The sequence below is a fragment of the Galeopterus variegatus genome, unplaced genomic scaffold (assembly GCF_000696425.1).
Source record: "Galeopterus variegatus unplaced genomic scaffold, G_variegatus-3.0.2 Scaffold4722, whole genome shotgun sequence".
Taxonomy (NCBI): domain Eukaryota; kingdom Metazoa; phylum Chordata; class Mammalia; order Dermoptera; family Cynocephalidae; genus Galeopterus; species Galeopterus variegatus.
In genome coordinates this window covers 9,080-36,241 of record NW_007730833.1, presented here as the reverse complement: position 1 = coordinate 36,241, position 27,162 = coordinate 9,080, and the positions used below count along the sequence as shown (strand labels likewise).

The window sequence follows — 27,162 nt, the reverse complement described above, 5'->3', positions numbered from 1 at the left end:
ACAAATCTAATGTCTGACATAGCTTTCTAGCTAAGAGCCTCAATACCAGTTTCTCTTCTAATCATTTCACACAAATTCTCAAAAGCTCAAGTTGGAAGTCATCTTAGCAGAATCTCCCATTGTCAGCAGAAGTTACCCTACAACATCACTGCCAAAAAGAGACCAATATTTACGTAAGTAATTCCTTTGACTAATTTCCAAAATAGCCATTATATTTATAGATAGCTAACCCATTTTTTTTCTTTTTTAAACTATAATGACCCAAAAGACAAAAACATCTTCATTGGTCAGTTTCACTCTCTGGAGATAATGAGAGTAAATTTAACCCGACACCACGTTGACAGCCTTTCTACTCTTTGAAGATGACTGCCGTACCATTATAATGTGGTTTCAATTATAGTTTATGAAAATAAACAAATAAATAACAACAACAACAAAAACTTGGCTTCTTTCTCAAAACATTCCACTGACATCTCTCACCACAACCCAAATCTCTATTTCATTAAACTCTTATTGCCCTTATTGCCTCAGCACAGTTAACCTATTTCATAAATGATTCCCTAACTCCTGTCTACAAGCCTTCCTTATGCTCTTAAACACAATGCTCAATTTTACTACGGTCATTTATATGATGTTCCTCTAACTGCAAATGCTTTTGTGGGCATTTTTATCTCTAAAACTGGAGTCTGCATTCCCCAAAGACAGCTGTCCATTTCTTCTGCACCCTCCACACACCATTTGGTATAATGCTCCTTCTATCCATATAGAACACAGAATGCCCTACTAACTTATTCCATGCATTTATTTTTCACTTCTATGTATTTCTGAGATGAATGTGGAAACAGAGCAATACTTCTTAAACAACTACAGTGAAAGCTTTTCTGTTTCATAGTACGTAACAATCTTAGTAGAAATGTGCAGATATGTCCTTATTAGCAAAATCTGCAGCATGCTAATTCAATAACTAAAACAATCTAAACTCCCTGATTCTCAGATTTATCTGGGAGATTTATAGAATACACTGCTGCCAAGGAACTTAAGGCACTATACAAATAATTTCACAACTTTATAAAGCTAAATGTTACATATGTAATGAAGGACGCAACAGAATGAAGAAGGAAAAGAGAAGAAGCGTGAGAAAGACAAAGTGGAAGAATTTGAAGATAGCAATAATAATGATGATAATTAAACCCAGGTCTTTTAAAGATGCTTTATTGATCCATGTAAAGATACAGGATTCTAGAGCTTCCACAGGTTAAGTGGAGAGTACAGGCTTTAGAGCCATGGTGCCGGGGTTGAAATCCTAATTCTTGGCTCCATCAATTAATGGCTGAGTCACTTAGAGCACATTATTTGTTTTTCTCTATTTTTCTTCTGGTTTTTTAGTTTTTCTTTTTTTTTCTTTAACCTTTTGTTTGTTTTATCTTCATCTTTTTTCTTGAGTCACTTAGAGCACATTATTTGTTTTTCTCTATTTTTCTTCTGGTTTTTTAGTTTTTCTGTTTTTTTTCTTTAACCTTTTGTTTGTTTTATCTTCATCTTTTTTCCTGGAGCACACTATTTAAATTTAAGGAACCTATCTCATTGAGTTGTGGTGAAGATTAAATAAGTTAATAAATGTAAAATCTTTAGAAACCATATATAAGTACTTCAAATAAATAAATAAAAACCCTGTATATAATAAATACTCGATAAATGTTACTTTATTTTCAGTTTATTATTATTATTCTATTTCTGTTGAGTTTAATGTCAAATGTTAACCATTGACATTAAATACAGTATAACACAATAAAACTATGTTTTATTATAGCTAAAAATATTTTGCTAATCTCCCTTTAGATCTTAAAAATCATCTCACTATTATCTTCTATTCTTAGCATTGTAATCAAAATTATTTCAGAGCAGAAAATACTATATTTATCACACATATTTCTAGTTTTAACTTCTACCCAACTCAATTACCAGAAATTTCTATTTTTCTGCTCTTCCGATATTTTCAATTCAAAATACTCAAAAATGAAAAAAAATCTCCTCACCCTCTTCCTCCTACCTGCCATTTCCTTATTTCAGGCATTCAGGCCTATCCCCTGGGAGTTGTCTGCAAATCAACTTACTTGTACCCTCTCATTCCCTTGTCCTCCAACACCACTCTCACAACATCAGAAACAGAAATTCACAGCCACATTTATATCCTTGTAATAATTTGAAATGGGTTCTGTAAAAAACAAATATTCCTATACCCCACCCCTTAATTTATTTACACAAAGAAATTCTTTCAGTATCGGGTTCTCAGAAATGTGATGTAGGTTACTGGCATTTGCGCCCAGGGCTGACACTCTCTAAATCAGTACAAGTCTCTTAATGAAGTCTCTTTTTCTGTTCTCGACTCTTCCTCCAATCTATCCTAGTGTATCTTCCTTAAAATATCCCTTGTTAGGACACATTTTCTTGCTTTAGTAGTTTCCTATTGCCAGTATTATCCAATTCCCGAGGGTAGAATTCAAGGCTCATCACAATCTGATGCCATCTTTTCTACTTCATAACCATTATAAAAACTTTTCTGTCTCTTGAACCTAACAATCAGTATGACTCATGCTTTTTTCCCCCGTGAAAAATGATCACCAAATAATAAATGCCAAAGCCTGCTCAAACTTTAAGGCTAATCTTTGCTCTGTGAAGCCTCCCTCACATCATAGCACACTGATCTTGTCATCTGCACATTTCTATTACAGTAATTACCTATATATTTATTAAGACAATGACCCTTAATCAACTGATAGCTTATACTTCCCGTTTTGATTGTGTGTAAATATCCTATTCCTAAAATAATTTTAATTTATATTAATATAAGGACATGATACCTCAAAGCCCAAAGCCTTAGACCAAGAGTTGATAATAAATGCTTGCTGAAGTGAATTCATTTCTGCTGTGGTTCACCATTAACTTCTCACCAGAAGACACAAATATGATTAATGTCCTGATGTCACTGTCTCAGAAGCATCCTTATAAGCACATTTAGTGATGGTTATTATCTTCACCATATGTAACTCTTCCTACTGCTTTTTCTCCCCAAGCATAATCAAAAGGCGTGGAGTTAATATAACAGTTATTTTTAATTAACATTTTTTATAAGAAGAAAGGCCACTGTAAAGCTAGTTTTGAAAATTATAGTATTCACATTTTGAGTTCCACAAAAATGAGTCACTTCTTACCTGCTGTGGACAAAAATTTTTAAATACTTCAAAAATTCAAATGGTTTTACTGGACAAAGTTATTACTGTGAACTTTTTAGGTGCAATTATCATGTTCAGACTAGAGGGTTTTCATCTGAACTGCTTAAGACATTTCATTTAGAAAAAAATAGGTGGAAAGACTAAATTTAATTAAAAAATAAAAAGTACTATATGTAAGAACCAATTTCTTCTCATTTGTTTTCTGAGTACTGCCTTCTATCTAGGAAAGCTTTTCAGCCTCAGGGCCCAAATGCCAAATAACCTAAATCACAATATCTGAGAACCTGACACTGAGTTTCTTCGTGTAAATAAATTAAGGGGCAGGGTATGGGGATATTTGTTTTCTACAAAACCCACTTCAAATTATTACAAGAATACAAATGTAGATATGTGAATAATTCCTCTGGTCAATTCAAGGTCAATATATATTTGGTTTGCTCAAAAGCGCTTCCTGAACATTAAAAAATATTGTTCACTCCACTCTCGTGGTTATAAGAGTCTTATAATGTGTCCTAAGAATTGAAGTTTCATCACCCACCTTTTGAAAACTTGAGATCAACTAGTTGAATGAAACTTGTCACATACTTTATATCATTTCAGCATTTTATTTCTTTTGCACATATTTAGAAGTAATTGAATTTCGGTGGAAAGTGACTACTTGTTTAAACAAACAATCTTTCTTGCAAGCCTTTCTATCTAAGGAAGTTCTGTTCTGTAAATCTATTCTATGCTTCTTGAAACCTATACATTCTAATAGGTTTAATTCAATATCTTGCTGTGTATTTTAGATGACACTGTGCTGCATTCAAGATGCAATTTCTGTGACCGAAGTTATTTTTCATGTAACACATATCATGACACTAACTCAATCCTTTTATAAAGCACAAGATCACAAACCTGTGTTTCTGCTGATGAATATTTCCTTTTGTTCAGTGATAAAGAGAATAACTCAAAGTTACAGTAAATTTAAAATTCTTCCTCATTCTCATTATGAATACAAAGGAGAATAAATATGATTCATCTACAAAGAATTTCCCAAGGCATCAATAACTGATGAAGAGAAAAAGCTGAAGAGTTAAAATGAGCTGCAAATTTTTATTTTTACTTTAGAAATTAAGGAAATGCAATTGGTTCAGAAAAAACAAGTTAAAACAAAGTAGTTAAAGATCATCTCATGAGACTGTAAAACATATTAATTCATTCATTCTCACATAACTATATAACAGCTTCCTCACATATATTAATTTTCCTAATGCTTCTTTCCTCTGCCCCTAATGCATTTCAGAGTTCCTAAGGCACATGCATGATGTTGCAAATTTTTTTCTCTACAATTCTCTTTTCTTCATCTCCAGACTCCCTTTTCTTCTAACGTATAAATGCGAGCATATCAAGAGGCATCATTTATAAGCTTTGTGATTCTACACAGGTTCCCTTACTCTCTCTAAGGCTCAAGTTTCCTCATTTGTGGAACAGTGACAATAATACATACATTGAGGGGTTGATTAAAAGATTCCTGGAACATAGTAGCTGTTTAATAAATGTTGATTGTTATCATTATACCTTAATAGTTAGCTGTTGACCCTCAGTTCTAAAAATTTACAGAGAATTTTAAGGATCAAAAAAGACAAAGTTCACTATTGTGATCATCACATATCAAATATGAGGAAACTAAAGCTTAGACAGGTGAATAATTTGCCTGCTTCTTAGTGCTAACAGTAAAACTCAAAACCAAGTCTCCAACTCAATTTCAATGCTGATTACCTCATCACAATTCTCTCCCTCCAGAAACTTTACCCACTCATGGTTTCATTATGGAAAGCAAATGTCAAGTCCTGACCTAGCTACTATCCTGCAGGCCAAGCTGTATGCTACTCCACAAACTCAATTTCCACATTTCAAATTATATTCCTCATATTCTCCCTCTAGCCATATCTCCTCTGGAATTCTGTACTTCTAATACTGTAAATATTTTCCTAGTTGCCTGGGTTCAAAGAGGTAAGAAGACACTGTGCACGAGATACTCCGCACAGGTTATTCACCTGTATTATCTTACCTGTGAAGGAGAGTTACCTCCATTAGAAAAATAAGAAAACCAGGCTTCCAAAGTAATTTGCCTCACTCTACCTAATAAGCAGTAACTCAACATTTCCATGGCAGTTCCCTCATCTTCATCATTAGTAACAAAGTATGTTGATAAATCTGATATATGAAAATATTCAAGGCACTCACTTTTTCTTGATTAGTAAGATAATATCGAAACTTCCAAACGAGATCTTGTTCTTCATATGTAAGTTGCTTGGTTGGTGGATAACTCACAATAATCTATAACAACAATAACAAAAAAGAATGACTTTTGCCAATTATACTTCCTATGAATTTCCATTTCACTAAAAATTTTTCACTTATTTAAATATTCCTATAATAGAACTACTACACAAGGAAGGAGAATGTACATCCAGCCAAATAAGACTTAAATTTCCTGTACTTATCCATCCAAAAAGTATACTATTGGAATGTAAGGGGAAGAAAAAGATGAGAAAGTCATACTCCATATAAAAGTATAAAACTACAGAGCTCTTTTAATTCAACCAGAAATAAAATAAAACCAAACAACAATTCCCCCCCCACCACCACTACCAAAAAAGAAAACAAACAATAAATCCTCCTCCTCTCAAGTCAACGCATACAACGATGCATGAGTACACACCAAATCCTCTCTCAGACAATGTCTTAGGGACAATTTCTAAGAATGCTATATCATGAAAGTATATATTATTTGTAGCTCTGGAGAGAGAGCTAATAAATTTATTGAAAGGCCCCAACGATAATAAAACTGCAGATATGTGAAACTGTTGATATTATGTAGAGTTCATCAGCCTGGAAAAAATATGCATCTAAGTCATTTTTAAGTGAAGTGATAGCACATCAGTTGCAACCATTATACCCATTTAATTGTTTTTATATTAATATTTTATAAATTCTCTTACATTTAACTGATCTCTTGTGGCAGCATTGGGTTTGAGATCGTGGTCAGAAGGTCCACTTCTTAAACTCCGGGCAAGCTTGTGGTGTTTGCTCTCAACTAAATTCTCCTATAAATTATTTACAAATATTAAAATTGAGAATGTAAACTTTACCAAAAGGAAATTTCAATAGCCAGTCAGAATAAAAAGTAAATAGATACCTACTTACAACCATTTTATAATACTAAATGTTTCATTTTGGTACTTTAGTCCCCTATGTATCTTTTAAAAATATGTACCCATTTTGAGATTGGGAAACTAAGTATGACCTAAGCTCCACCAGTGCCCTAATATGTACAGGCCATTCCAGCTTCTTAAAACATATACCCCTCACTCTCTACATATTCAAGGTTTTCACATCCTCTATCCACTCCAATATCACCTTCACTCTAAAATTTTCCCTGACAACTCAGACTAAAGCATTCCCTCCTCCTATTAGCTACTAGCGATCTTGTGACATCACTGTACTGTCATCTTAGCAGCAATTTAAACTTCAGTTACAAAGGGCAAGGATAATGATCATAATACTTGAATACACACACCTGATGTTGACTGCTTAACCCATGGCCAAAATCATTAATTTTAACCATACTGTCATTGCTTAAGACAATACACATATTTATATTGTTTATATTCATCTATCTACAAGCGTACTTCAAAAAGTTCATGGAAAGATTCATATTATCTTTTAATTCTATTTTTCCATGAACTTCTTGAAGTACCCTCATATTTATCTACTTACTGCATGTGTGAATTTTCTGTTCATGTCTTTTCCCTAATTTCTGATTGGCTGTATGGTCCTTTGTCTTTTAATTTTTAAGAGTTCTTTACATATCAGCCTTTCGTCTGTGATATATGTAGCAAGTATATTCTCCCAGCTTGTTAACAATCTTTTGACTTTGCAGATAGTGTTTCATGCCAGACCATTTTTTTAATGTAGTCAAATTTATCAATCATTTCATTACTGCCTCTGGATGTTGGATCATAGTTAGAAACTATTTTCCTACACTGAGAGTAAAGTATTAGTATAGCTTCATTTTTTAACATTTAGATTCTGGATCCATTTGGAGTTTTTCCTTATGTATGATGTGAGATATGGATCTACTTTAATTTTATTTTTTTCCAAGTTCCATTCCCTAGCACTATACTCCAATAATAAATGCCACCTTTATCATATACTAAATATCCATACATACTCAGATGTATTTCTGGGCTTTTTATTCTGCTCAACCAGTCTATTTCTGTATGTACATGTTTCAGTACCATATCGTTGTAATTATAGAAGTACAGTCTGTATTTTGTCAATAGGACAGTAAGACAAAGGGGTAAATTTTTACTTTTTATCTTGTTTTGTGCTTGCTTGCTTTCACTTAAAAGTAAAAAGTTTTTCTCCTAGGTGATGTCTTGCAAACAAAAAAAAATTAACAGGGGCTCTAGTTCATTTTTGTTATTTTAGTTACAACATCTACAATATGAAAAAAAAAATAATTAAAATAGCTATAATTGTTGATGGGCATTTTCTTCAGAAAAGAAGACACTAAACATACAGACAACTCATTTACCTGACATTTTGGTAGGAGTTACACATAAGTGATACCTATGATTCCATATAACAAAACTTGTTTACACTCAAGCCATTTTGAAAGTAAACCATAGAATGCATCCATCTGTGTGTTTTGAATATCCAAAATGCAAAATATAATTTGATTTTACACTGAAAATTCAGTCTAAATTTTAGATATGTTAACCAGAGTTTACTATACAAGTACTATGCACAGGGACTACTAAAGTATCTAGAGTGTTTGCTCCTACAAAATCTGCAAGTGACCTTTTTTCTAATGTTTTATGCTCTTACTTTTTTCCCCCCCATCTCTTCCTTTGATGTTAGGCTATTAGGCACTACACTTCCTGATCTGATGACCTAAACTTATCTCAGTCATCATGTTTTCATCATCCAATGTGCTGCTTTTAATCTATTTTGATCTGATTAGGAATGTAACTAATATAATTAATTCATTAATAGATAAGTGTCCCACCATCACCCGTCACCATACTCCAAATTGAATAGTTCTAATAATTACAACAATCTTGCTTATTTTATAACAAACTTGATCTTCCTAAAATTTTCATCTATTGATCCTAGTTATAGGATCCTCCTGTTATAAGCAAATTTCCCTTCTGTATGATGACAATCGTTCAAGTACCTGTTCTGCCAAGTATTTACTCCAAGACTACATTCTCTAGTTCTTTCAATAATTCAAATAAAATGGTTGTTCAACCCTATACTATCCTGACCTTATTTTTAGAATGTCATCTGAACCTGAGTCTAGATAGCTGAAGTGGACTTATGAATAACTTCTAGATTACTGAGGTGGTTACTTCTTACTTTTTTTCAGGAGAGTGTATGGTGTGGGTCTACGTCACAGTCACTCTAAAGAAAAGTTCCATCCTAAAAATTGGGACGATAACTTACCATAGACATCTGAGGATCAGGAACTTTCACTAATTCGAAGCTTGTTAAAATAGGAGATGACTCATCACCATCCTGGATTAGAGAGCAGTAAGTTAAAAGAAAAAAAAGAAAATTTGACCAAATAATAAGAAACAATACATAATGTTGTATACTCCAATGTATTTTAATTCTATTTAATGAGCATCATTCCTCCCTTTAAAAAAAATTTTATCTTCTCTGAACTATATTATAAAATACATACCCATTTTTTACGTCTTTTGTTACTGATGAAATATTTTGAGAACAACAAAATCTAACAAAAATTTGTATTACAGTTTTAGAAATATGAGATCTGGAAATAAGTAGTTTCTGTTGGTCTTTTTCTTTTCTTTTTTTTTTTCTTTAACTTTGTTCATAAAGACAGTGCATCAAAAACAATATGCGCTAATTTGCAAACTTAGAAGAAACCACAGAGCATAATTAAAACATGGGCAAAATGCATATGTTGCATCATTTGCAAAAACTGAATGAATATGGTAACTTTTCAAGATATCACAATTGAGATCCATTCAAAAGAACAGAATTTTAAGTGTGGGGTTAATGTTTCACAAATTTACACAGCTGGAGATGCAGCAACCTTGCTTTTCAGTGGGATACATACTCAACAAAATGTAAACTTGAATAATAAGATTTGATCAATTTTTAAGAAATATAGCTGCCTTATTTTGCTAAAGTTATCGTTTTTGAAGAATGTTGGCTTTTATTTTTATCCAATTCAGGCAAGAACGGTAACTCAGCATAATAAATATCACTGTCAAATATACTAGAAAAGGCTACACTAATTAAGGTCAAAATTCATTTCCTCACGATTGTATACCTAGTATCAAGCTTTTCTGTCAATTTCCAAATGTTAGTAAGTTTTCAACTTTAGATATGTGCAATAAAATCAGAAGAGACTGAAAAGAGGGGAGGCATTGTAACTTTAGTTCAGTAATTGAGTCTTACAGAGAACCACAAATTCCCACAGACTTTCTTTAAAAGGCTTGTTCTCAGTCACAACACCAGGAAACACATTTATCAGACCAACTGTGATAAGTAATCTTCACTAGGGCTATCTGTCACAAAAGACAGGTGACAAGAAAGTCTATTTCCATTAGATTCAATACACTGGCCCAACAATCTTTACACTAAGTGGAAATATGACAGGGTAGGTAGACGGGCATTAATTTATGAGCAATTTTCAAGAAACAGTAGAAAGGGGTCAATAACCTTTTCAAAAATACTTGAAATTCTTCTAATTTATATTCTGTTATTATTTCATCTATTATCAAAGTTGTCTTTCAAAAGATACTTCACATCTCCAATGCTAAAAAGTACCATCTCCATTAGCATGTTTTTGCAATATAAAATCCATATGGGTAGGAAATAACACTATTAATGAAACTACATATCATTATAAAATGTAAAATATGATTTTATTAAAATGTGTTGGTGACATAGCAGTTTCAGTCAGCTATATTTCCCTTCCTTTTTGATGCAGTTTCTCTAATAAATTAACAAACAATGTTAGTCTATCTTCCTATCTTTTTTCCACAGGGAGAATTATTTATAAAATAAAAGGCTGAAACAACCTTTTCCTAACCTTTCACTAAAGTAAAAGGGATAAAAGATAAAGGGAAAAAAATGTGAATGCTAACTTGAAAAATACCACAAAGTGGTCACAAATTAACTATATAAACTCTTATCCTTTACCATAAAAACCTTTCATATAGTAATTTATAGTTATAAAAGTATACATATTTTAAAAATCGCTTGGGACAGCTTTAACAACACAAAAATGTAAATACAACTTAAAAGGGTTGCTTCTTTTTTTTTTTTTTCCTTTTTGTCTTTTTTCGTGACCGGCAACGGATCAACAGCTTTAACAACACAAAAATGTAAATACAACTTAAAAGGGTTGCTTCTTTTTTTTTTTTTCCTTTTTGTCTTTTTTCGTGACCGGCAACGGATCACAACCCTAGGTGTTGTGCCCGCACCTCGTCAGCCAGTGAGCGGCCGGTCTGTACGTGGGATCCGAACCCTCGGCGGGAGCGCCGCCACGCTCTCAAGCGGCGCACTGTAGCAGTGCGCCACCGGGCCGGCCCAAAAGGGTTGCTTCTAATGAATAAATAGACTGCATATAACTTAGTTATATGGTAGAAGAAATATTCGTCTGCAATTATGCCATGTATTGAAAGTCTGTCCTCATTTGCACTGATTTAAACACTTGTCTACTATTTCCACAATCATAGAAGTTAACCTGGTTTATGTGGTTTTGAACTATACATACAATTATTTCTGTTGTACTTAAATGAAACCCCTTTAACGGGCATATAAGGCAGATATTAGATATTTTTCAAGTGGCTACATACCTAGCTCAGAACTACTTAATTTCACATAATGAATGGACTAGAAGAAATCCATAACTGCATATTTTGTTTCTCAGCCTAATGGTAACATGGTTTTCTTAATTTTGCCCATATTATGTAAATAAATCTACATTTATGAAGTCCTTCAAAAGCACAATTATGTGTCACATATAGAATTCCAACAAATTGCATATATACACAAATAACAAACACTTAACTTTCAATAGCTTACCACTTAAAAAATATTTTCCTCTTTTTATTTTTCAAATGAATAATAATTGTAAATAAAGCTATTACTTTTCTGTCCAACTCACAATTTGCAGAACAATTAATCAAAAAGTTTTTAATCACTTGCATACTTATTGAATCTGTAACCCAGAACTGCATTACATGAATGATCAGCTTTTGTAATCTTGTTGTAGCTATATGATTTGATTTGTGTATACATAAACAGCTGCTGCTGACAGCTGTCTGCTGCTATCTTGCAACCAAATAATTCATCTCAGCAGGCACAGTAATTTTTTTAATGTTTCCCCTCCCCTCTCTATTTTAGAGACCATAAAAAGTTCCAAGGCAAATACCTTTTCATAATAAACAATACCGTACTCCTTATCATCACATTTGACACATCGAAACTCAACCATCAAGTACATGAAATTAGAACTTCGTTTTTCACTCTATAAAAAAAAAAAATTGTTTTATGGAAAAAAATCATTTTCAACATTCTCTTAAAAGATCACTATATGTCACTTTTCCCATTTCAGTAATACATGCATCTATCAAGAACAAGTTCAAATACAACAAATTTTTATTTCATTATATACATGAACTGTTTTATATAGCACTATTATTTTATTATATACAGCATAATCATTTCATCCATTAGTGTCTACTATTCACTTATAACTCTTTCCTCAAACTTAATAACAGTTTTGGTTTATTCAGTAGTTTGGATCTTATATAAAATCTTAAAGGTACTTTTTATACATTTGCAGGAGGCCTATTTTATTTAAAAAATAAAGATGTTTTGTACATCTAACAATTTTAAGCAAAGAATAGCTCACCCCTAAATTATATGAATAATCTAATTGTAGAAACTAATACAAGTGTAACAAAAACCGAAAGTAAAAAGTATGCAATATTTTTTTGTAATGGACAGAGTCTGTTTGAGCTTTACATATAACGTTTACATAGTATAACCTTTACAAGTTTTTCAGAATTTATAAATGGTCTTAAGATGACTTTTCATTTGTAAATTATTATTATGAACACTTTAAGGATACTGGGGAAATAGTTACTTCTTCCCCCACATAAAAAAATGTTCTTTATATAAGTGTGTCCCCTTAAAAAACAAAACAAAACAGGAAGTAAATACTACAGTGATGAAGAAGTGAAAATACAGTAAAGCTTAAAAGAGTGATTGGTCTTGACCCAAAACAGATTTACAAATGGCTTTAAATCTAATGCATAAAATCATAACGGTCTAAAGAGATTACTTAAATTGTTCAGCTTTATGAAGCATATTATAGTCCACTGTGGTAATGGTAATGGTCTCCTATCTTTTAAAGACTAGGGGTGGGAAAAGTGATAAAGGATGGGCAAAGTAAGCCCTAACATTACATTTTCTACAGCCAGAGGTACCTAAGTTGAAGAATAGAAAAATATAAGTAAGCTTTTTGATTAAACTATTTTTGGAATAGGACTATTATAAAAATTGAATAAAGTAAATCTTTCTTCCAGTTTGACTATATGAGGATGTACTATAAATAAATTTAGAAAAGATATCCAATATTCACACTGAAAGTAAATGTTGTTAAGTGTTACTACATTCACTAAAAAAAGAAAAATGCTAAAATCTAAATTTTACAATTGGTTCACTGTAAAATTAAAAACTTCTCTCTCTTTCCACCTGCTGTAAACTATTCAGAGAATATAAATTAAGACAGTTGTACCCTATGGTGGTTTATAGTAAACTAGACATACCACAAAATTGATATTCTTCTCTCCTAATTTGATTAATATAATTGTTATTTCTGTTCTCTAGACACAGAATGTTAGACCAAACATCTGTCATTTTAGAGCAAACACACACACAAAAAAACTTTTTTGTTACAACTTCTGGAAAGACTCTCAATGAAGCCATCTTTTAATTAAACAGACATACTGGCCCAATACACAAGGCAACTAGAAAAATAAATTACTTCAATCATGTAACTTTATTAAGGGTACAGAGTCCTATATGTAGTACATAAGACAAGCAATATATTAATTTGGAGAGAGGACTTCCTAAAGATGATTTATGGTAACTGAAGTGAAGAGGAAGCACTGTGCTGATGGAAGATTTACCCAACACTGACTTGAATTTGCAATATGTGTTGCCATGAGAAAAAAACACTCAAGTGAGCCATCAAGCCTGCACAGGTTTCACTTATATGCTATTTGGTGCAGTTATGCTATCCATTACCTACTTCACAGTTTGACATTACATTAAAATATAAGAAATGCAGATATCCCAAGTTTTCCACTTATTAGCATAGAATTCCCAGCTACAAGGGTTAACCCTAATGACCCCACATTTGTGACATACCTGGCAATAAACAATTCTTCTCAAAAAATTGTTGACTTAGAAATCTGGAGAAAATATTTTGAAATATAATAGAGTACAACCCACCTCATTTATCATTTCTATTTCTCTAAATGTCAATCTGTCCAGCCAGTCCACTTTCACCATGTGTCCCTGTCGATGAGCTTTGGTGAGCTACAGAAAAATACAATGGAGAAACTTTTAATGTAGATTTAACAGAAAGGAGGATAAAGAATGAAAATGTCACCCTCACATACGGTAAACATACATTCCTATACACAACAGAAACCATACGCAACTATCAGATTAAGAAATTTGGCAAGAGACAAATCATTTTTTAAAAGATATTATAGGGGCCGGCCCGGTGGCGCACTGCTACAGTGCGCCGCTTGGGAGTGTGGCGGCGCTCCCGCCGAGGGTTCGGATCCCACATACAGACCGGTTCCCGCTCACTGGCTGAGCGAGGGGCGGGCGCAGCACCGAGGGTTGCGATCCCGTTGCCGGTCCCGGTCCGGTACAGGCGCGACACTGAGGGTTGCGGTCCGTTGCCGGACATGAAAAAAAGACAAAAAGGAAAAAAAAAATAAAATAAAAATAAAAAATAAAGATATTATAATTTCTTTTTTTTCAAAAAAGGTCTACAATCTGCCATGGTTAGACATGCAGAAAAAATAATGAAGTATTTCCTGAAAGTACTTCCATGTTCCATATTTCTTGTATTTTGACTATTGCATAGGGAGGGAATTAGAATAGTTCCTCAATTGGTAAAATAAACCACTTTTTTTCTTTTCTTCTCATATTTCAATTAACTAACATTAAAAAAGAAAGTTAAAGACACCAAGGCATTTTCTTTAGGACCTACAGATTAAAACTCTAAGGTTTAAGCACACACATATGCAAGTATGTATTAATTTTAGGAAATAGTGATTAAAAATTTAACTTTCTACGGCTGCAGTAGGTAGAGTCCTCTGTGGTCTTACAGATCAATCTACCTTTAGTTTTATAAATGGACAATACATCAAGTCTTCAAATCCACAAAGAATATAAATCGCACAGTCCTCAAATTAGAACTAGGTTTGGTATTAGAAAATGTAATTTTAAAAATTAGCTTTATTTATGTATCAAAAGCCTCTCTCTTTTTATTTTTTCTTTTTCTTTTTGGTGTCTGGCTGGTATGGGGATCCAAACGCTTGACCCTGGTGTTATAACACTGTGCTCTAATCAACTGAGCTAACCAGCCAACTCTCTCTCTTTCTTTCTAAACAAATTCATAGCATAAAACAAAATTAGATATTAAAGCTTTATATATATATTAGCTTATCTTTATCAGCTGTCTTCCTCTTTATTGTCCACGTATTCCTACAAGAATGTCAAACACTGCCACCAATCATTATCTTTCTCACAGAACTAAAAATCTTCACCAACAATATTCTTTATCTTCAACTCTTATCACAACCATGTGGTCACAACTATTTCAGAAATGAAAACAGTGACTTCAAACAAAAAATTTGAGGTTCACTGTAATATAAAAATAATAATATCAACTTAGCTTTCTTCCAAATAATAAATTCCTTTTCACCTGAGTTAATCTCTAAATTAAAATGGAAAAAAATACATCAGTAAGTGCTCAGCATAATTACACACAGCAGGGACTAAATTATTTTGTTGGCTCTGGTGGAACATTAGACAAATATGCAACCAACATGGAAAGAGACCAAGAAAGAGTCACAAAAGAACCAAAAGAATATCGGGCAATGTGACCTAAAGGAAAGAGAGGAGCCAGAAAACCTGGCTTCCAACACTAACACTCTATTTTCAAACTCTGTCATTTTTGAACCTGCATTGATAAAATGAAAACATTAACTTCTACTCCTACCCACAAAATTCAAATAAGATATGAATGCAAAACGTGACAGGTATATTATTTTGCATACTCATTAAAGGCGTATATTCCAACTTACTTTGCAAGATGTTACAAACTGGTTTTCAAAATAAATGAAAATAGGAAAGGTCACATTATATCTTTTGCTTGTATGAACAAAGTAACAGTAAAACTCAGTAACAAAAGTTTGTAAATACTTCCTAGAGGATGGAACAGAAAAATAACATTTATTAGCATGTCAAATTTTTGGCACTTTTTATAACCACAATATTAAGTAGACAGTTTCAAATCCAGTTTGCAAATGATTATAAACTATTACCATAAAGTGGTAGAGCTAGGATTTAAACCCCAGGTCTACATGATTCTAAAGCCCATATCCTTCCACCAGTATTTGCTATCCCCTTTCTATTGATGCACTATTACTGAGGTTTAAGTTCAATTAATTGATGTCATTTATTGAACATATGTTTCATATTTATGATACAATAGTTTATTGCCCAATAATTTCCTATAAGGAAAAAATTGGCAATAGAAATTAAGTTTAGATGTGGGAGAATGTGGTGGGGCTTTTTTTCTCCTTTACTAAATCATCCAGACAAAACAGAAATGTTCTAAAGCCATTTTCACTAGCTAGCCCCAGAAGTCATGTTTGCTGCTAATATACATTACTTCCTATATAGCATATGTCTAGCTGTCTTAGTTGAATACCAAATATGACCTTTCTCAATCTTATAAAGAGCTCCCAAAGAATGTGTGGTCACCATGGCAGTACTAAAATTGGTAAAGCCATGATGAAGAAACCCAAGCTCAAAAAAATATATATATTAAAAATAAATAAAATTGGTAGAGCCACTGTGAAAACAAGTTTAAATTATCCTACATACATTCACATTTGCACACCATTATTTGCAATATGGAAGAATTAGACATAAAAAATGCAAGTGTCCATCCACAGTGTGAACTGTTAAATAAACTATGTATACACACACACTATGAAATACTATAATGAAAAAGAATGAGGAAAATATATATGCCCTGATAGGGAAAGATACTGTTGAATGCAAAGGAAAATTTATGCTATGACTACTAATTGTCTACATGTTTGTCTCCTGCACCAGACTTTGAAATTGACAGCAGAAATTCTAGATACTTGTTTGAATCACTTTTTTAATTTCTGCAGAACTGAACAGTTACCACTCACAATTTCTCCTATCTTGCCCAATTTATCCATTACTAAATCCTAAACCACCCCAAAACTTAGTGGCTTAAAGTAACATTATATTATTTCTCATGATTTTTGGAGAAGTCATCTTCTTGAGGAACATCTGGATAATTTTTCCTACTGGTCTCACTTACAATCCCTCATGAGACTGTCGTCATTTGGTGCCTGAAGATGGAACAGCCAAGATGGCTTCACTCACATGCCTTAGACCTTGGTGGGAAAGAGTAGGTTTAGCTGGGATACTAGGGTGACAGGCCTCTCTCTCTCCCATGCACTGTCAGTGCTGTTCCCTCTCCAAGTGGTTTATCAACATGGCCCTCCAACAGAGGAGTTGGACTTCCTACATGCTAGTTAAATGTTCCCAAAAAGAGCAGAAACAAAAATTATCAAGCTGTCTTGCCTGAAACACTGCATCACTTCTGCTGCATTGTATCAGCTAAAATGAGTCACAGGGCTAGTGTAGGTCTAATGTGGAAGGGTATGAGTATTAGGAGGCATGTTTCATTGAGGGCCATTCTTGGAGATTAGCTAACACTGCACTTATTTATTGGAGAGTCCAAGCACATAATACACTGATTGTCAGTCGCAAAGGAACAGGGGGGTAGAGTTGGGAGATGGTAAAGTCAGCTCTTGGTTAAACGTTAGGCAGCAAGGGAAGTCTAGAATTAGTTAACACAATTGCTAAATGGGGCCTCTGCCTTCCTCTTCAAAAAAATCACCTTCAGCTCTTCAACTAATTCACTACACTCGAATCACCAAAGTCTTTTTCAGTTCTTCAAATTATAAGGCCTTTTACTTTTAGCATTCAATCAGATAAAAAAAAAAACTTAATAATTATTAAAAATTTTATAAACTGTAAGGTACTATGCAAATTATAAGCACCAATTCAAATTAGCCCATAACCTATGTCATTTAGTCTCTTGTAAGTACTGTAGATAGAGCTGGGTGGTTTTTACCTGGCCAGAGCAGCTTCTAGTTATCCAAAAAAAAGGAAAAAAAGAAACCTTTTATCTTTGGCCTTTTTAACCATCTCATACAAACCAACTACTTATAGTACAGCTAAGTACATACACAAAAAAAAGTTACTGGAATGCTCGGAATAAGATTGTTTTGGTTTTTTGGGTTTTTTTTGCTTTTTTTATGAGGGTTTTTTTCTCCTTTGAGATTATAATGAACATGGTCACACCACAAGTAAAGTCAGAAGTAGGACAGAGAACGCTCCGAAGGCTGGTTTGGTTATCCGAGATCATCAAAACTGGCTGACCCCTACATTATGTGCAAAAATATAAAAGACAAATAAAAAATGCAAACAAATTTTCCTTTTTAAAGTACTTTTAAGAAAAAAAGCAGGGCCTTGGAAGTTTTGGGTTTTTTTCCTCCCCTGTTGCAAATTCTCATTGTGGTTTGGTACTGACCATGTTCATTATAATCTCAAAGGAGAAAAAAACCCTCATAAAAAAAGCAAAAAAACCCCAAAAAACCAAAACAATCTTATTCCGAGCATTCCAGTAACTTTTTTGTGTGTATGTACTTAGCTGTACTATAAGCAGTTGACTTGTATGAGATGGTTAAAAGGCCAAAGATAAAAGGTTTCTTTTTTTCCTTTTTTTTTGTCTATGAAGGTGCTGTTTATTTATTTATTTATTTATTTGGCCTGTTTGATGTATGTGTGAAACAATGTTGTCCAACAAAAAAACAGGAATTTTATTTTGCTGAGTTGTTCTACAAAAAAAAAAAAAAAAGTATCCCAAGAACCAAATAACAACATGCCCAGGAAACTTCTTAGAGTACTAATCATATATTATCAGATTTAATGGAAGGAAAGAAATATGTGACTGAGAAAGATGTCTCAGATAGTAGGTGTTTAATAAAAGTACCAAGAACAGAGATAAAAGTAGGTCAACTTGCTGTGTTGTACACTGTAGAGACTAAGCACAGCAGGGAAAATGAATGTTAAAGCAGACAGGGATCCTCGGAAACATGATCACAACAAATCATGGTTCACTGCTCCTTATTCTTATCTGCCTCACTAGACCATAAGTTTCTTGAGTGCTAGAGCTTGTCGGCAGAACCTAGCATTTATTCATTCAATAAATATTTATATTTATTGAAAAGTCTTCTATGTAGAAGAGTGACAGATAGGATGGAAAACAAACGTTTGCATACTTTGGAATTCTACCCAAGAGCTTTGAGGAGTTGGCGGGGTCGGGGAGAAGGGAGTGACACTCAAAATGAAGCTGGAGGAAAAATGAGTCCTGTCCTTGGTCAATTTTTCCTAGTATTTATAAACTTTCAACATAAATATATGTTACTTGATTGCTGTTGTGAGTAACAAACATCCATCATGTCCTCTGCCCTGGAGATAAGAATAAAATGGTGAACAAAAGCAGCATGTTCCCTGCCCTCATATAACTTCAAGGTGAGAAGGAGTGAGTCATTCATATGGTACCTACCATAAAGGTGTACCTAAAGATGTAACCACAAATTGACGCAGTGTTATGAAAGTAACAATGGGGGTTGAAAGGGAGGATGAAACCTTGCAGGCACAGAAAATAAGTCTGTTTGTCAGTACATCAGTGAACTTGATGTGCCCAGGCATTAGAGAAACCAAGATGGTAGTCCTCAATAACTATGTACTAAATAAATCAAGTTTTGATCAGATTAGAGGGTGAGAAGATCTATACATATATAAGATGCAACACTGAGCATCAGCTCTCTTGAGGCTCATCATGACCTAGATTTTTATGCCTGAAGCTGAAAGAGGGAAAAGGACCAAAAAACAATGTTTATCTGTTTCAAGTCTGCCCAAGAATCTGTGGGATGGTAAATGGGGAGAAAGAAACAGGAAGACATACAGACACATGTTTTCTGCTTTATAAATTTACCTTGGCTGGTTTCTTCCACATTCAAACACCAACTTCTTCTTTACAACAGACATCAATAAACATATATTTATTAAACAATACCAGATACATGGCCCAAGTTCACAGATGCCATGAAAAGAAAGTTTTGTTTGTTTATTAAGAGATGGTATAAATGTTTAAGTAATATCTAGTTATGAAAATAAGATAAAGACATAAGACAGAATATAACTGATGAAATAAAAGAATTCAAGGATGTTCCCTAAACTTTGATCCTGATTTTAAGTACTCACACACACCTTATGATCATGTCTGATCACTTGGAAATACTAGATAGATCAAATAAATGTTATCTAAGAACAATTCAAAAGAACAATCCTCACTTTTTCATTTCAAACCAATAGATAATTTAAAGTGGATAATGACTTTATAACAGCACAGAATTGCAAACATTTTGAATAAGTATCCAGAGAATTGCTGAAATAAATTATGTCACATTCACACTGTGCAAAACCCTCTAGCCTTTGCAAGCAATGTTGTACAAGTATATTAAATAACCTGGAACAATTTTAAGACATCATAAAGTAAGTGTAAAAGCAGGATTCAATTAAACATGCACACATTATAATCCCAATTTTAAAATAAATACACAAACATTCACACACAATACACAAATATGTATATATTTACTGAAAGTATATAAAGTAAACTATTAATGATGGTTATCTCTGGGTGATGCGTTAGGGGTGATTTTTATAGTCTTCTTTGTGCTTTAATAATATTCTACCACTGAAGAAGATGTATATCATCTTTGTAATAAAAAATAACAAAAGCTATTTAAAAGCTACAGTTATTTAAAAAACAAGTAACTGTGGGTAAATCTCTCTTGAGAAAACCACTAAAGATTAGCATTTATAAAGATGATGCTAAATAAAGTGATTTTACTTCATAATAAAAACTCAAAGAATAAGGACCTGCCTAATTAACTTAACTTGACCATCTGAAATGAAAAACAAGTATTAATTAGCATGACCATTCTCTCCCAAATTATTTCTTCCAAGGGCCTTTTAACTAGATCCAACTGAAGAACTATATAAACTACATGATATTTTTCAATACATGTTTAATAAAAAAAACTTATAAATGAAAATGTATGTATAGGCATTAGGTATCAAACCTTACTTATGTCAAGAAACTTTAAGAGAGAGTTACAAGATAAAGGGACTTTCCAAAAAAAATAGCTATACAATAGATATGATGCTTGAGTCAGACACACATATGCTCTCCTAGTGAATATAAGGAAAAAAATTGACAAAGATACAATTTTTTCCCAGTTTTCTCTGCCACTTAAACAAACAAACAAAATCAATCTGCTTTGTCACCAGAGAAAACTTTCCAATTTGCAGAGCCTATGTAAATGTTCAAAATTTCTCTCTTGAAACAACCACAGACATACTGGCCAATAAAAATGGCTGGTGCTACCATATATAAGAGAAAACTTTCCAATTTGCAGAGCCTATGTAAATGTTCAAAATTTCTCTCTTGAAACAACTACAGACATACTGGCCAATAAAAATGGCTGGTGCTACCATATATAGAACTGTTTCTTCAAGCATGATTAATACAGGGTTGCATTTCTTCAACTTCCTCATATTCTGTTCCTTTAAACTCCCTCAAGTCAAAGGCCTAATTTAACTCTTTCAACAATGCCTCCCTAGGCCTAGAGTAGAACTGAGCTAAATTAATAAATACTAGAACATAGTATCATTATTGGTCCAATATATATGCTCTCTCATAGATTTCTATTATTAAAAAGTGTAATTCTTCAAAAAACATAATACTATAAGAGTCCTACCTGTATGAAATCAAATACAAGTTATGCAATAATTCATCTTAAAGAAATGCAATTATATATAAGAATTCATTTGAACTACTGAGATTAAAGAAATCACGTGTGTGTGTGTTAGAGTTTTCATATGCCTATGTATTTAATTTTTAGCAAGCATAAGAGTTTCTTCTAGTTTCTTCTATCTTCCCGATTAATGAAGTGTTGGTCACAATTCTTCCAATTTTACTTTCAAACTTTACATGTAAATCTTACTATTCAGGAAGAGTAGTATTCGCCTCATAAAAGTTTCATTTAGTTAAACTTCTCAGAGATAAATGTAGTCTCAAAAGCATGTTACTTTCTATTTTTTCTGGCAGAAACTATAGCTGTAAAGACAGGCAATAGATGTACAGAACATTTCTGGGCTCAATCTTACACTGGCAAAAACTCATTTAGTCTACTTGCTACCACTGGTTTCAAGACAAATCTAAAAATTTTGACAGTCTTAAGACAACAGTTAGCAAACCAAAGTGACTAATAAAAAACATGTTACCATATAGCATTAGGAATGAATTTATAAGATATTCCCAAACCCTTCTGTTAATAACACAAAAGCACAGCAACACAAAATCAAATCAAATAAGTCATGTTTATAAAAGCTGTCCATATTATTTACAAACCTACAGCTAAGAGGTATATTTGGTGATGTCAATGGTACCACTAAACAAGTTGGATAGCCTTAATTTCAGCATTTATTATCATAATTCTGCTGCTTATTATTATCAATTACAAAACCTCTGAGGAAGGAAATAAAACAATATGAGAATCTTCTGCCCAACGCAAATTTTATAGGCAGGATTCTGTGTAAAGTAACAAATTTCTCCTTGAACTCTTTGATCACCATTTTCTTTCCTATAAAATGCAGACATCTAAAAAACAGAAGTTTTGTTGGTTTTGTTCCTTGTGGTTGAAGTATATTATTGCAGATAAAATACATAAATAGGGGATGCTCTTACAATTTTTTTTGAGAAAATAAACTCATTTTTACTGTACTCTTATAAGGTCAAGTCTCAATTTTTGTATATTGTGGATAAAATGCAAATGTAATATACATACATATATATAAAACACTGAATGTATTTTGCATGTACATTTACCTGGATGTGGGTTACATGTTATAGATGGTAGATTTACTTTTCTAAATTGCTATATCTAGTCTAACACTGCACTGCATATACTGTTCATATCATAACTAATGGCAGTTCATAAATGAACTGATTGGAAAGTAGACAACCGAGGATTACCAAGCTATCCCAGCTAGACCTAAATCATTAAATGATGGAACTATGGAAAAAGAATACTTTCTTTACATGAAGTGTCCAACTAAGTGAAGACTTAACCAAGTATAGATACTTCTTACAAAGAATTCCGACTTCTCAAAAAAAGCTCTAACATATAGAATCAACTGAAAGTAATTTTGGAAATTTAGTATTATATTCTGATAACATTAAATTACATAGCTATAACAAGAAGGAAAGATCATTAATAGGTCTATCTGAGTAACTTATTCTATTACACTAATTTTATCCAGAATGTCAGGTCATTTATTTTATTTTATTTTTGGTGGCTAACCAGTATGGGGATCTGCACCCTTGACTTTGGTGGTATCAGCACTGTGCTCTAACCAAAATGTCAATTTATTCATGAATGTTATTTCACACAACTTCTTCAAGGCAGAAATATACTCAGAATCCAAGAAAAGTGCACTTAATCAACTTGCAATAACATATAAGCTAAAGAGTCTCTGAAGTAAATTTTTCTTTTCAAAACAACTAAAAATATAAAAATACTAATGGCATTATTATGACTCCTATAATTAGCAGAGATAATAAGGTCCAACTGACCATGCTTTAACAATGAAAAATCTCCAAAAATATATAAATAACTGATTATTCAATAATCCACTATACGTGATAGCTATAACTCAGGAGTCTTGACTCCTAGTCTCTCTCCCCAATTATAATGTATCTCATTAGTATTTAAATCTTCTATCAGTTTTGATAGTTCTATTAATTTTAAAAGCATAAAATAAAAAGTAATGCCTTCATTTTTCAAAACACCTCCCTGGATACTCTCATGCTCCCCATTTCTCTAAAATATAACTACAAAAAAACATTACATGGGTACAGATTTTAAAAACCATGCAGATTATCAATTTGATAACCTATTCTAAGATTTGTAACAGCAAAGGATGTCTGGTTTATAACAAAAATAACTTCTTCAATCATATTTTTAAAAACCAAAACATTTGCTGATCTTAGTCTTTCAATATATCTCTTCCCATTTTCTAGGTTCCTCTAACATCAACAGCAGATAAGCAAATGACATTGAGTTGATACCAGTTTCAATAACGTGACATCCTCCCAAAACAAACAGCTAAAAATGCAAAGTAACAGTAAAATAGGTATAAAAATTTAGGAAGAAAAGCCTTGCAAAAGATGAGTTTACAATCCAAAATTACAACCCAATAAAAGCTGGAGTCAGTAGTCACAACAAACAGCAGGAATACATCCAACAGAAATTCAGATAATAGAATATTTGAAATAAAATAAGTATCTCAAAATAAAACAATAAATGAAAACATAAAACATAAATCAAGGAATCAAAATACAAAGAAAGAACAAGAAGTTTTTACCACTATAGCTATATAGAATGCCTTAATACCATGGTAGAGAAAAATTTCCTCCTTTTCAAAAGGGAGCCAGCTGGCTCTACAAAACCTGCTGAGGTGAAGATGACCATGACATCAAAACTAAAGAAGGAAAGTGAAATAAAGAAAAAATTGTAGGCAATTCCCATTTATAGATGCAAAATTTCAGGGGAAAATTAGCAAACTGAATTAAGCAATTAAAAAAAAAAATACAGGATTTATTCCAAGAATGGAAGAACAGTTTCACACAAAATATCTATTAACATAATCCACTGCATTATTAAGTGTTTTAGGGACCCCTAAGATCACCCACAGGTTCAGTGATTCGCCATGAGGATTCTCAGGATTCAGAGGAAGTCGTAATCACAGCTAAGATTTATGACAGCAACACAGAAAGAATGTATATTTGGATGGTTTAGTAATGAAAAAAGTCACAGGTGGGATCTAGAGAAATCCATACAAAGGCTTCCTCTGCTCTCCCCTCCCCCATCTGGGAAAAGACACCTGCAAGTATGTTTATTTCTCTAGTAAGTAAAATGTGCCTAGGAAAGCCCATTTGAGACTTAGAGTTTAGGGTTTTTATCAGGGGCTGGCCACACAGGCATTCTCAGCTTTACAACTACCAAAATTCTAGATTCCCAGAAAGAAAGGAGGTACTTACCATAAATTACATTGTACAGTTTAGGCAGAGTGAAACATGTATGCCAGTTAGGAAATGTCTCAGAAATAACAAATTAAGTGTTATCAGACACTAGCTAAGGGCCAACCTTGCAAGCAGGCCCTTCTAAAGACAGCAGCCTCAGGCCTGCTATTTTAACTCTTTTCTACACTTAAATTAAAAAAGAAAAATCATATGATGAAAAGAATAACAAACATTTTTTGGTAAGTTCCAACACTCATTCAACATGTAAAGTTTTAGTAAAAAAGACTAAATATATACCAAGAATAGCAAACATCTTACCAAATGGCTAAACATAAGAAGCATTCTCACTGAAGTTAGGAACAAAAAAAGGATGTCTACTATTGTTTCTATTAAACAATGTACTCGCTAATAATAGTTAAAAGCTGAAGGTGTTGGGAGAATAAATAAACTGATTTGCTCATATGGAACAGTTATAATGAAATGATTTGAGCCACATACATTAACAAAGATAAATATCAAAAACAGCATTAAGTGTTTTCAAAAAAGCAAATTACAAAATGAATGAAGGAAGTCTTTACCTGTAATTTTTAAAATCTTTTTAAAGAAAGATGTGAAAAAAGGCAAAATGTTAACATATGTTCAATCTTGATAGTGAATATATAGATGTCTATTACGTACTTCTGTATGCTTTTGTTTGAATTGCTCTATAATAAAAATAAAAATTTAAAATACATAGATACATAATTTTACAACTTCAGCATTTATCTTGCCAGAACTAGGAAAACTGGTAAATCCACAGTCAGCAAATGCCTTCTTACTACTACTTCTCAACCAATCTTTGATTCAGCCAATCTTGAGCTTCAGTTACCATTTGACCAAGTTATTTGGTTAACTCCCCTAGGCTGAAAAGCACTTTGTTTGATACAGAAGATAAAACTCAACTACATCAATTAGGTTGTCCACTGTAGAACAACTTCTCCCATGTGCTTTTAGTACACTCAAAACAAAATGTAAAGTATAAAAAAATATATATTATATAATAAATACTAAAAATATTGTTATCCTTAGGGATTTTTCCTTCCAAATTTTAAAGAATTCTACCTACGGTCTCTTATATCCAGGCCAAATCACCCCTTAAAAATCCTTGTTCCTTTTGGGTTGTCTTACCTTTTAGATTGTCAGCTCAATGGAATGTCTTATCTTTCTCCAAACTTTGTGAGAATTAACTTATCTCCAACTCGGTCCATTATTCCACTCTTTGACTATAATTGCAGTTCCAAGTATAATATGACATCTTTAGTTTTTTCCGAAGTTCCGGTTATTCCCTTTTCACCAATCAGTTCTTTCACAGTGGTTATAACTAGCCTAGAGAAGTGTCCTTTTTTTCTTAAACTTTCCAAAAAATTATCTTGTGATCTAGTCAATAATTTGACAAAAGCTTGAGCTGAATGAATAGGATTTCATTACCATCACCTCCTGACTTTCTAGCCATATCATTTTTGTGATCACACAAAGAAAGTATCAGCCACTAACTTCCTCTCCAGGGCTTAAAAATGTTTCCACAGTTTTATCAGCATCTGTTCTTTTTGTTTTCTATCCTTACTAAGGGATTCTCACATGTGTTTTTACCCTGAGGTTCCTATCATACTGTTTGAACAATATTTAACTTTTTCACAGTCATGTTTCCTTTCCTCCAAAGCCTTTATCCTTTGAAGTTATACTGACTACAGTGAAATAGGTCGTAAGATTAACTGTTTAACTGTTTTTTATTGCTTTTAATTTATGTATTGGTTGGTAACAATTAAAGCAATAAATATGATTCAAACTCCAATTCATTCATGGCACAAATGTGTAATAGGTGCTTATTCACTATGGGCAGGTCACTATTTACTGAGCTATCAGGCATCATTTTTATGTCATTCTGGAAGACCTACACTGTATACATTGTTTCATATTCTATCTCCCTCTTCTCCTATTTTCTTTTTTCTTTTTTTTTTTTTTTAAAAGATGACCGGTAAGGGGATCTCAACCCTTGGCTTGGTGTTGTCAGCACCACGCTCAGTCAGTGAGCAAACCGGCCATCCCTATATAGGATCCGAACCCGCGGCCTTGGTGTTATCAGCACCGCACTCTACCGAGTGAGCCACGGGCCGGCCCCTCTTCTCCTATTTTCAATTTTAATCTTCTGGATAAAAACAATATGTTCTTCATGCAAATAAATTCTTCCCAATCCTTTAATATTAAGCATATGTCATTGAAACTTTAGAAGGAGATTTACATAAAGAATTTAAAGACCTGACTTTAGGTCCTGGTTCT

At 32.9% G+C, this 27,162-nt stretch overlaps 1 protein-coding gene across 1 annotated transcript in view; it reads right to left on the bottom strand.

The window, feature by feature from the left end:
• Positions 1 to 27,162, bottom strand: part of PIK3C3 (phosphatidylinositol 3-kinase, catalytic subunit type 3) — a gene marked incomplete at its 5' end in the record, with an annotated part of 125,367 nt that overhangs the window by 90,982 nt on the left and 7,223 nt on the right. The window contains 5 exons of the mRNA XM_008588221.1: positions 5,463 to 5,555; positions 6,221 to 6,325; positions 8,730 to 8,801; positions 11,698 to 11,793; positions 13,788 to 13,874. Coding sequence (XP_008586443.1) covers positions 5,463 to 5,555; positions 6,221 to 6,325; positions 8,730 to 8,801; positions 11,698 to 11,793; positions 13,788 to 13,874 — 453 coding nt within the window. The remainder of the gene's footprint in view (positions 1 to 5,462; positions 5,556 to 6,220; positions 6,326 to 8,729; positions 8,802 to 11,697; positions 11,794 to 13,787; positions 13,875 to 27,162) is intronic.